The sequence below is a fragment of the Rana temporaria genome, chromosome 1 (genome assembly GCF_905171775.1).
Source record: "Rana temporaria chromosome 1, aRanTem1.1, whole genome shotgun sequence".
NCBI lineage: Eukaryota > Metazoa > Chordata > Amphibia > Anura > Ranidae > Rana > Rana temporaria.
Genome location: NC_053489.1, coordinates 100,336,922 through 100,349,343, shown reverse-complemented (window position 1 = coordinate 100,349,343; position 12,422 = coordinate 100,336,922). Strand labels below are relative to the sequence as shown.

Sequence of the window (12,422 nt, the reverse complement as noted above, 5' to 3'; positions counted from 1 at the left end):
ATTTAAATATTAGTAAATGCTAATCAGCCCTTTTTGCCACTTTCTTTATTTAGTTTTATTTTTCCAAAAGCAAACATTCATAATATTGCAGTGATAGAATCATAATCCCAGTATAATGTTTTACAGGAAGTGATTCTTTACATGGTAAAAGTAATCCCAGCGGCTATACAGAAGTTGGATTACTTTTATAGACAACGGAAGGGGGTGACACCCTCTCCCGCCGCCACCTCCATTACCAGGCTCCCCCGTCCAATCGGCTGCAAGAACTTCCGCAGACACAGTGAGAAGAACTAATGTTGTTCCCCCCACTGTGTGACGTCAGAAACCGGAAACGACAAGAATTTCTTCACTTTGAGTTTGTTTGTTTACAAGCCGTTGCTGGCTTGTGAAGCAGCACATCAAGCCGATCTTCATTTGATCTTATGCTTTGGAGGTCAGATCTCTAATAGACCCCAGTTCTCGCTAAAAGGAGGACCTGTCGTGGCCAATCAGTGGTGGCCCGTCCAGAGGCTCTAATATGCTTCAAAATAGGGTGGAGCAGGGCATTGCGCTACAAGCCCACCCAGGTGTTACAACAGCGAATGAATATTCACTGTTGCAACACTGATCCTCCTCCCGACCAATCAGGAAGTCGGTCTGATACCTATCACCGGATTGGCTGAAAGGACAGGCGATCCTATTTGACGCATAGGAGGATGTGAGGAGACGCACAGCGGAAGCGAGGAGGAGGGAGAAAGAGAAGATACAGGAGCCGCTACCCGATGCCGGCCGTAGCCTTATGTTCACTGATGCCCCGAACCCCATCGCTCCTTGATGACCGCTGCTGCCCGATGCCCACCGCCTAGATGGATTAAGTGCACCAACCGGCAGACAGCGAGTGGGGGGGGGGCTTTGAGGTGGCGCGGGAGGAGGGTTGTTGTTTGTCCCCCCCCCCAAACAAAAAAATCGAGTGGCCAATGCTTCACAAGGGATGTTGTTCATCTCTTGTGACAGCAATAAAAGTGATAAGAAAAGTTAAAACTACAGTGTAAAAATATAAATAAATAAAGGCGAATGTACGTGTCGGTCCCGCACACATACAGTATGTACACAGCAATCGCACCACACATTGTGAGGTATCACCATAAATGTCAAGTCAAGAGCAATAATTCTAGGACTGGACCTTCTGTGTACTCTAAACTGGTAACCTGTAAATTAACCACTTGCCGCCGCCCTATTGCAAAATGACGGCAGCAAAGTGGCTTCAATATCCTGAGTGGACGTCATATGACGTCCTCAGGATATTGAGCAGCTGCGTGCCCCTGGGGGCGCGCATCGCGGTGATCGTTGTTGCGGGGTGTCAGTCTGACACCCCGCAACACCGATCTAGGAGACTCTTTACCACGTGATCAGCCGTGTCCAATCACGGCTGATCACAATGTAAACAAGAGCAGCCGTGATCGGCTTTTCCTCACTCGCGTCTGTCAGACGCGAGTAGAGGAGAGCCGATCAGGTGCTCCTCTGACAGGGGGGGTTTGTGCTGATCGATTATCAGCGCAGCACCCCCGAGGATGCCCACACTAGACCACCAGGGATGCCACCTAACCACCAGGGATGCCACCAGACCACCAGGGATGATTGGCAGGCATTGTTTGGCACTGATTGGCATCCATCAGTACAAAATATTACAGTACATCCCTGCCGCCCATCTGTGCCCATCCATGTCGCCCATCCGTGCCGTCTATCTGTGCCCATCCGTGCCGCCCATCTGTGCCCATTCATGCCGCCCATCCATGCCGCCTATCTGTGCCACCCATCCGTGCCACCCATCCGTGCCGCCCATCTGTGCCCATCCATGCCACCCATCTCTGCCCATCCGTGCCGCCCCATCTGTGCCCATACGTGCTGCCTCATCTGTGCCCATACGTGCCGCCTCACCTGTGCCCATCCGTTCCGCCCCATCTGTGTCCATCCATGCCGCCCCATCTGTGCCCATCCGTGCCGCCCCATCTGTGCCCAACTGTAAAGGATAAAACGTACTTATTTGCAACCTTTTGTAACGGAAACAAAAATAAAGCATTTGTTTTCAAAATTTTCGGTCTTTTTTTTTGCAGAAAAAAAAAATCCCAGAGGTCATCAAATATGACCAAAAGAAAGCTCTATTTGTGGGAACAAAATGAAAAAAATGTAGTTTGGGTACAGTGTAGTATGACCGTGTAATTGTCATTCAAAGTGCAACAGCGCTGAAAGCTGAAAATTGGTCTGGGCAGGAAGGTGTATAAGTGCCCAGTATGGAAGTGGTTAAGCTTTACAATCACTTTAAACTTTTTTATTTTATTCATTTATTTTTAGGAGTTTAAATGCACACATTTTAAAAAGGCACCTTTATTTCACTTGGAAATAACTTTACCATGAATTGTACCAAAATATATATAATTCAATGTAAAGGGGACAGATTATGCAATGCATGTTTGTTATATCGGTATAACGCCAAAAGTAAGCTTTGGTGATAGACGCCAATCAGCCATAACATATTGACTACCGACTGACACTGACATTGATTATCTTGTAAGGCCTCGTACACACGACCGAGGAACTCGTCGTAAATGAAACATCGTTTTCCTCGACGTGTTCCTTGTTAGGCTTGTCAAGAAACTTGACAAGCTTTCTTTGCGTACACACTGTCAAGACCAAATCTCGTCGTTCTCAAACGCGGTGACGTAAAACACGTACGACAGCACTATAAAGGGGAAGTTTAATTCCACTGGCACCACCCTTCTGAGCATGTGCGGGTTTCTAAGCATACACACCAAAGTGTTTCTCGTCGAAAACCAGCCCGACGAGGAACACAACGAGGAAATTGAGACTCCCGACAAGGAAAAAAGATCTTGTTCTCTTTTTTTCTCATCGAGTTCCACGACAGTTTTCTCGATGAAAAACATACACACAATCGTTTTCCTCAACAAAAAAGCTCTGCCACCAAGTTTCTTGATAGATTCTGTCGAGGAAAACGGTCGTGTGTATGAGGCCTTACTCTGACATCTTACTCTGACAGCCTGATAATGGGGGTGGACTGTGAAGCCTGAGGATGGGGAGGACTGTGAAACCTGAGGATGGGGGAGGACTGTAGCCCTTGACATCACAGCACCTCTGTTACATCTCAGTGCCGCCCTTTACATAGTGATCCAATGTTTACATAGCTGCCTACCTGAACAGCACAGCTCTCCTTCCATTCCAACAGTGTGCTCATCCCTCCCCCTCCCCTTCCTCTCCATAGGTCTGGATGGGGGGGGCTTTCCAACTTTTCCTGGTAACAAGAGGGTGATTGGTTGGTAGGACCGCCCCACATCATAGCAACCAACTAGCCGCTTGCTAACTTGGAAAGTGGAGCAGCTCCGGCTCTCCATGCAGAATTTTCGCACCTCCCGCTCTCTGCCCTGCTTTTTTTTTCCCCAGTAAATACCTTAAACAGCCCACTTTCTGTGGTTGGAGGGAGGCTTCAGAATGGCAAAGATGTTTTTATTACAAATTATGTGAGCAGACTGCAGTTCCTCTTTAAGTGACTTTGAATGTGGCATGGTTGTTGGTGCTGGATGGGCTGGTCTGAGTATTTCAAAAACTGCTGATCTACTGGGATTTTCATGCACTACCATCTGTAGGGTTTACAGAGAATGGTTCGAAAAAGAGAAAATATCCAGTGAACGGTAGTGGTGTGGATGAAATTGCATTGTTGATGTCAGAGGTCAGAGGAGTTGGGCAGACTGGTCCAGACTGGTCCAAGATAATAGAAAGGCAACAGTAACTCAAATAACCACTCGGTACAACCAAGGTATGCAGAATTTCTGAACACGCAACACATCGAACATTGAAGCAGATGGGCTACGGCAGCAGAAGATCACACCGGATGGCACTCCTGTCAGATAAGAACAGGAAAACTGGACAATAGAAGATTGGAAAAACATGGTTTGAGGAGTCTCGATTTCAGCTGTGACATTCAGATGGTAGGATCACAATTTGGTGTAAACATCAAAGCATGGATTCATCCTGCCTTGTATCAATGGTTTAGGCTGGTGGTGGTGTAATGGTGTGGGGGATATTGTCACAAAGATCAAATCATCTCCCCACTGGTTTCTATAATTATCAGCAAACAGCCTTTAGCTTAGCCTAGATTTCCACTATTGCGACCTAAAACTTGCACAATTTTGATGCGACTTGAAGTAATGCCTGTGTAATCTTGAGGTCTATGGGTACTCTTTGAAAATCATGGGGTATGGACTTGTCATGCAGTCCCAAGTCACACTAGTAAAAACATGGTACAGGTAAGGTCCAGTGGCGGTGTGTCCATAAGGGCGCACGGGTGTTACCCCCTTTCTCCTGCCACCCCCTCTATCACCAATAGATAGATTCATGCTTTGAATGACTCTATCTATGGCTGCCGCTGCCACCCCCTATTCAGGCGCCAGGACCCTTTTCGGGTGACGGGCGCCTGAATTACAGCAGCGGGGGGTATTTTTGAAGATAAACAGTGATCGCCATGCATGGCGCTTGCAGTTCACCCAGCTGTGTAAGGCCCCTTTCATACTGTGGCGGGGACGACGTCGGGCATAAAGCGTCACTATTTTTAGCGGTGCTTTACCGACAATTTCGCGCTGCTATTCAGCCACTAGCGGGCGGTTTTACCCCCGCTAGCGGCCGAGAAAGGGTTAAAACCACCGCAAAGCCCCTCTGCCGGCAGTATAGCCGCGGTGTCCCAATAATTTCAATGGGCAGGAGTGGTGGAGGAGCGGTATACACACCGCTCCTCCACCGCTCCAAAGATGTGGCTAGCAGGACTATTTTTTGCCATCCTGCTAGTGCTGGGCTTTCACACTGGAGACACTGCAGTGGCTGTTTAGGGTCGGTTTGCAGGCGCTATTTTTAGCGCAATAGCACCTGCAAACCGCTCCAGTTTGAAAGGGGTCTTAGAAAAGGGAATGACATGTCTGTGCTGAACACCGTGTACCGCTCACTATTCCGCCGGACCTCCGCCTTCACACTCTCCATCGTGGTGGGGGCGGTGCTGTTCGAGAGGGCGTTCGACCAAGGGGCTGATGCGCTGTTCGAGCACCTGAACCAAGGGAAATTGTGGAAGCACATAAAGCACCAATATGAACAGAAAGAGGAATAGGAAGTGGATTGACGTGACCATATCTGGCACCTTGAACCGGACAGTGGCCAAAAAGGACATACTTTTGAAAATGTAGAGACAGTCCTGTCCCACCTGCTTATCTGTTCACCAATTGGTGCAAGTCTTTTTAGTTGTAAAGCTGCAGTGAAAAATCTTACTGCTGCCGTGAATTGAGATGATGGCAACACAGCAACCTCTGTCACATGTCTCAACAACTGGTCATCAAATATTGGATGTATCCTGCAATTGAACATATGCTGTAATAAAATATTCTACATGTAAAAAAAAAAAAAAAAGAAAAGGGAATGAATATTCGCTTTTCTAACACTGAACAGCCTCTCCGCCAATCAGGTGCTCGGGTCTGTTACACATCACCTGATTGGCTGAAACGACAGGCGCTGTGATTGGACACCTATCAGGTGTCCAATCATAGCATAGGATGAGAAGAGAGGGTGGGAGAAAACATCGAGGAGCATGGAGGACACTGCTCGCCGCCCACCAGGTGGGGGGGCACAGTGGCTGCGTTTGATGGGCACAGTGGCTACGTTTGATGGCACAGTGGCTGCGTTTAATGGACACGGTGGCGGCAATTGATGGGCACAGTGGCTGCGTTTGATGGACATGGTGGCGGAAATTGATGGGCACAGTGGCTGCGTTTGATGGACATGGTGGTGGCAATTGATGGGCACAGTGGCTGTCTTTGATGGCACAGTGGCCGTGTTTGATGGGCAGTGGTGGCAATTGATGGGCACAGAGTGGCTGCATTGGATGGGCACAGTGAGACTGCAATTGAATTTTTTTTTCAGAATTTTTCAGTTTGTTTGCCCCCCCCCCAAAAATTGTGAGCACCAGCCGCCACTGGACTAAGGTCTCTATGGGATACATAGAAGTGAGGAGATTGGTTGATTAAACAGTCCCAGTGTCTGGTGATAGGTTTTAGGTGATTTCTTGGAATGGATATGGAATAGATGGGTAAATATAAGTGTGATGTAAGTTGTGTGCACAGTATACAGGAGCATGCAGAGAACGCCTGGCTCTCCCCCTCTAGTTCATGGCCAGTTTACACAGCTAGGTTGCCTTGTCCCCCTCACTCCCGGCTCTCCCTTATTATTGGCTCGCTGTCAGTGAGGCGAGATCGCCTTGTCTTACACGGATGCTCGTTGCCACAGCAACTGCAATGACGAGTTCACCTGTCCAAGGCGCCGATTGGTTGCAGGATCAGGCCACTCGTTGCTTCCAACACTCTAGCGCCGCCCTTTCTCGTCAGAGCTGTCACTGGAAAGGGATCAGGTGACGCGTTCGTTCACTCGCTTTGCGGCGGCGGACTGGAGAGGTTCTCCTAAAATAGTGCCGCTTCCAGACGTGACAACACCGCCGCCGCTGGGCCAGTCAAGATAGATCCACCTGCCTGAAGGTGAGTGTGCGCCGGGCAGTGGGGATATTCGCTTTGCTTATTCCAAACAGGCAGTGAGTTAGACAGCCCCGGGCAGAGATGGAGGCAGAGGGGGTCCTTCGTGCTGCCCTCGTCTTCCTGTATGAGGTCACGACCCGGGACGAGTAGCATAGCTGGACGAGGAAGGAGGAAGCTGGTCACCATTGTTACATGTTTTATCTGGAGGAGACTTCATGAAGAGGGCGCAGGACTGAGCTCAGGAGCGGGAGGGGTGTAAGTAAGGCAAGTCTCCTTCTATGGGGGGGGGGGGGGGGCTAGTGCAGATAATATGTGATGAGATGGAGGTGACCCTCTATGTACAGAGCACGACTGGTGGAATGGAAGGTCCTCCAGCATCCATTTCTCTTGTTATAAAATGTTATGTGACTGAATGCAGAGAGCTGCAACGGAAGACCAGAATATGGAGCAAGAGATGTGTGAAACCATGTTCTATAAGACGGCACCTACCTTTAACCTTGTCCCTGGCCCCCCCACCAACTGTGGCTCCGCGGCAACCCCCCGATCATTGCAGTCCCCCTCCCCAAAACAACTTGAGGCATCAAGGCCCCCCTTTTTCCCACGATGACTGAAGCTCTGCGATCTCCACCCTTGCACCCCCCCCAACGACTCGAGGCTCCACAGTCCCCCTACCCTAATGGCTGAAGCTCCATGTCCCCTGTCTAACTGTGGCTCCACGACAACCTCATGATGATGGTGGTGACTCCATTGTCCCCCCACCCCCATGATTCCTGTAGCTCTGCGACCCCCACCCCCATGATTACTGTAGCTCTGCGACCCAAGCGACTTGAGGCTCTGCACCCCCCCCCCCCCCCCCTGAACAACTCTGCTTCTGTGGTCCCCCTTCTGACTATTTTAGTCTCACAGTGAGCCCCCACACCCAACGACTGAGATGTAATTGCTCTTGGTGACTGCAGTACCATGTCCCCCAAATACAAATGATTTGAGGTTTGTAGTGCAGCCCTCAGTGGGGCCCTAACAGGAGTGGATACATGGATTTATAGAGGAGCCTTCAATAACCGCAATCTCTAGCAATTGCATGCAACAAGTCCCTAGTTTCTGTCTTCTATAGCATGACCTCCGTCTACAACCACTCCTGTAGAACAGTCTCCGATCAGTTTCTTTAGGAAGTCTTCAGCTGTAGCGTTATCTGTAATGTTATATGTGGCCCATTGGCGATATCAGGGGCTGCGTTTGGAGCCCCCTATATCTTGTAGGGTGACAAACACTTAACTATACTTAATTTTTTTTTTTTTTCTAATATACCATGGTATATATTACTGGGATTTACTAACACTGGAGCACTCAGAATCTGGTGCATGGTAGCCAATCAGCTTCTAACTTCAGCTTGTTCAATAATCTTTGACAATAAAACCGTGAAGCTGAATGGTTTTTATGCAGAGCCACCAGAATTTGCACGCTCCCGTTTTAATAAATCCAACCCCCATAGTGTATGTGAGATTTTATATATAATGTGTGTTTGATATATATATATATATATATATATATATATCAATCAATCTCACACACCACATACACTATGGGGGGGGGGGTTTACTAAAACTATATATAATAAAAATATTGTGTATACCGGAGAGAAAAAAATTGTATAGCTGTATGTAAATGTTTTCTATTATATTTCTAAGCAAATAAAATATTGTTATTCCTTGCTGTCTGTTAATTCTGAAATCTGTTTTTTCTTTAGTAATAACTATTCATTTATATGTACTAAAATAAAGCCAATATGTATGATACTATACAGCAAACTATATGTGACCTTTTGTATCAATCTATTTTATGATATATTTGATACAAAAATTCTATTTTAGCCTTGATATCAGTGATCATCATCCTTCACTGACTTGGTACAATAGGAGGTGCCTGTGCAGATTACAGCCAGCGCCATATTGAACCAGAATCTAGAAGAGCCCTGCCCAGTAGACCGGATCTATAGACGGCCTTGTTTCTTCACTGCTGAGCAGAATTCAGACTGTGAATACAGAGAGTACAAAGATGGTTAATAATAAAGTATATTTTATTCAGAGCTGTGTTTTTGTTATTCGTTTATATAGATTATAACAATGTTTGGGATTTAGAATGTGTTCTTTTCTCCTGTGAGGACCTTTTTGATGTATGGATATAAACAGCCTGTTATGTACATCATTTTGATCAGATTTTCAACAGGTACTATTGCAGTTAGTTTTTCGTTTTTGCAGTACTGAATGTTATTTTCTTTGTTTATTGTATACTTTTATTGTCTTTGACTGTTATAAGAACTGTGGGAAATCTGCAAATCATTTTGAGGCTGCTGACTGCTCACATCACTGATAATCAGTACCCCCCACTCCCTTATCAGGACTCTTCGCTGTACTGACAAGCAATGCAAAAAAGCCTTGTTATGGATATTGCTGTTTGAACTTTTATTTTTGTTGTTGTCTATGTATTTATTGTATTAGTCATAGTTGCCTGGTGAGAGAACATGGGCAACACAGATGCAAAGTGTGTTATTGTCTTTGTTGCAAAACTACCAGCAAGATGTAACCTGTGCTGAACTTGCTTGTTAGAGACCTGTGACGATTCAGTTTAGAGGCTGTTATTAATGTCGTGTCCTTCTGATCACTTTTGGATTGGGGACATGAAAAGCATTGAAGCCAGAGGTAATTAAGCACGTAGGGGGTTATTTACGAACGGCAAATCCATTTTGTACTACAAGTGCACTTGGAAGTGCAGTCGCTGTAAATCTGAGGGGTAGATCTGAAATGAGAGGAAGCTCTGCTGCTTTTATTATCCAATCATGTGTAAGCTATATGTTTTTTATTTTCCTTGAATGTCCCCCTCGGATCTACAGCGACTGCAATTTCAAGTGCACTTGTAGTTTACACTTCCAGTGCAAAGTGGATTTGCCTTTAGTAAATAACCCCCGTAGTGTTCTTAGGAGGTGAGTATTTCTATTAGTATAGGTTTCCTTTCCTGGAAAGCAGGAATTTTTACAATGCTCTAAAAACTCTCAAGAGGACACACAAGCGATGCAAAACATTTACTCTGGAATCTATCCACTACCTGTTGTGAAATGATAGTACACAGAACTGTAACTATATAGTTGCCTGTATGTTCCATGCTAATTGACCATTCAGGTTGTAACCATTGTTATCTTCCTTTCCTTGAATAATAAAAAAAATAAAAAGGCAGAAGGAAATACATTTCTGGTCACTTTAAGGGCTTGCTTACACAATAAAGGGTTATTTACTAAAGGCAAATCCACTTTGCACTACAAGTGCACTTGGAATTAAGGTTGCTGTAGATCTGAAATGAGGGAAGCTCTGCTTTATCAAATCATGTGCAAGCTAAAATGCTGTTTTATTTTGATTGCATGTCTCCCTCGGATCGACAGCGACTGCACCTCCAAGTGTACTTTCAGTGCACTTGTAGTTTGCACTTGCCTAGTGCGTTCACAAAGACCTTTGCCTCTAAATGCTGCTGCACCTGAACTCCTCTAAAAGCCTATGTGAGCACAGACACATAAGGGGAGAGTTATTAGGCCCCTTTCACACTTATACGACTTGACCCACGATGCATGACAAGTCATTCTCCATGACTTTCAATGACTGCCATTCATATTAGCATGACTTCAACCACTTAAGGACCGCCTCCTGCACATATACGTCGGCAGAATGGCACGGCTGGGCACAAGCACGTATATAGAGTGACAAGTGCTTTTGCGCTAAAATGGATCCTAAATGAGTGAATCCACCAAAAATATATAGTGCAGCAAAACCTAATTATGTTTACATGACATAAAACAGGAATATAAATAAATGGTGATTCTGCGCAACATATCACACTAATGGAATAGTGATATCACATAAGCAAGATAAATGTAAGAGCTGACAAATAATCAGCATATAGTATTAAATGCAAAGAGAATAGTGAGTCCAAATATAAATATATATATATACTCAAATAGTGAATAGTGAGTCCAAAATATATAATACTCATAAGGCGAATGTGCAAAAATATATAAAGAATATTGTGCAAAAAAAAACGGAATGGAAGTTCAATCCCAATAGTAAACACAAATCAGCTGTCAGGGCAGATATTCTGAATGCACTGGATGAAGGTGAGCACCAGCTCTATGGTGTGAGTGCACGGCCGTGCGATAGAAGATAAACCAGATCCCTGGCTGAGCTCCCGGGACTCTTACCTCTCAGCCCTCCTAAATGGGCATTGATGTACAGGTCACTCGCAGCCTTCTATGGGTGGTCCCTGATGTTTCCTCTCTTGATCTGATGGATCCTTCCTTAATTGGGACAGATGCTCCTCGAAACCAGATGGATGATGTGGGTTATAAGAGAGAGAGAGAGAGAGGGGACTCCCATAGTGAGGTAACGTTTGGTGCAGGTAAAATATGTTTATTGAGGAAAAACCTGCACTTACATTAAAAGTGCAACGAGGAAACAAACAAGCGGCGTTTGAATCGCCAGCTTACGTCACTCCGGGTGTACGTCCTCCAATTCCTACGCGTTACGACACCACGTGTCTTCGTCGTCGTTTCCCCAGACGAAGACACGTGGTGTCGTAACGCGTAGGAATTGGAGGACGTACACCCGGAGTGACGTAAGCTGGCGATTCAAACGCCGCTTGTTTGTTTCCTCGTTGCACTTTTATTTTTCTTTTAATGTAAGTGCAGGTTTTTCCTCAATAAACATATTTTACCTGCACCAAACGTTACCTCACTATGGGAGTCCCCTCTCTCTCTCTCTCTTATAACCCACATCATCCATCTGGTTTCGAGGAGCATCTGTCCCAATTAAGGAAGGATCCATCAGATCAAGAGAGGAAACATCAGGGACCACCCATAGAAGGCTGCGAGTGACCTGTACATCAATGCCCATTTAGGAGGGCTGAGAGGTAAGAGTCCCGGGAGCTCAGCCAGGGATCTGGTTTATCTTCTATCGCACGGCCGTGCACTCACACCATAGAGCTGGTGCTCACCTTCATCCAGTGCATTCAGAATATCTGCCCTGACAGCTGATTTGTGTTTACTATTGGGATTGAACTTCCATTCCGTTTTTTTTTGCACAATATTCTTTATATATTTTTGCACATTCGCCTTATAAGTATTATATATTTTGGACTCACTATTCACTATTTGAGTATATATATATTTATATTTGGACTCACTATTCTCTTTGCATTTAATACTATATGCTGATTATTTGTCAGCTCTTACATTTATCTTGCTTATGTGATATCACTATTCCATTAGTGTGATATGTTGCGCAGAATCACCATTTATTTACAAGCACGTATATATACGTCCTGTACTTGTACCCAGCCGCGGCGCGCTCCCGCGACCTGGTCTGAAGCTCCGGGTCCCGCAGGCCCAATCGCCGCTCGAGTGCGGCGATCTGTCCCCTGAGCTGAAGAAAGGGGAGAGCCGTGTGTAAACACGGCTTCCCCGTGCTTCACTGTGGCGGCGTATCGATCGCGTCATCCACTTTTATAGGGGAGACACGATCGATGACGTCACACCTACAGCCACACCCCCCTACAGTTGTAAACACTCACACAGTGAACACTAACTCCTACAGCGCCACCTGTGGTTAACTCCCAAACTGCAACTGTCATTTTCACAATAAAGAATGCAATTTAAATGCATTTTTTGCTGTGAACATGACAATGGTCCCAAAAATGTGTCAAAATTGTCCGAAGTGTCCGCCATAATGTCGTAAACACGAAAAAAATCGCTGATCGCCACCATTAGTAGTCAAAAAAATAAAAATGCAATAAAACTATCCCCTATTTTGTAAACGCTAAAAAAAATTT

At 45.8% G+C, this 12,422-nt stretch overlaps 2 protein-coding genes across 4 annotated transcripts in view; both read left to right on the top strand.

The window, feature by feature from the left end:
* The first annotated feature begins 4,957 nt into the window (after positions 1–4,957).
* Positions 4,958–5,442, top strand: LOC120929673 (cytochrome b-c1 complex subunit 9-like). Its single transcript, XM_040341353.1, has one exon. The coding sequence runs from the start codon at positions 4,958–4,960 to the stop codon at positions 5,144–5,146; it is 189 nt and encodes a 62-aa protein (XP_040197287.1). The 3' UTR covers positions 5,147–5,442.
* A 1,028-nt stretch (positions 5,443–6,470) lies between these two features.
* Positions 6,471–12,422, top strand: part of HMGCR (3-hydroxy-3-methylglutaryl-CoA reductase) — a 31,964-nt gene continuing 26,012 nt past the window's right edge. Inside the window, exon 1 of one of the 3 annotated variants that reach the window (XM_040341316.1) lies at positions 6,471–6,560. Coding sequence is in view for 1 of the 3 variants with exons in the window: in XM_040341307.1 (XP_040197241.1) it covers positions 6,682–6,812 (131 nt within the window). In the remaining 2 variants the exon portion in view is untranslated. Of the gene's footprint in view, positions 6,561–6,617; positions 6,822–12,422 lie in introns of those variants that run through there. The other 2 variants (XM_040341307.1, XM_040341324.1) reach the window with 2 other exon arrangements.

Coding starts and splice junctions, on each gene's coding strand:
- LOC120929673 (XM_040341353.1), top strand. CDS start 4,958: ATGTCTGTGCTGAACACCGTGTACCGCTCACTATTCCGCCGGACCTCC.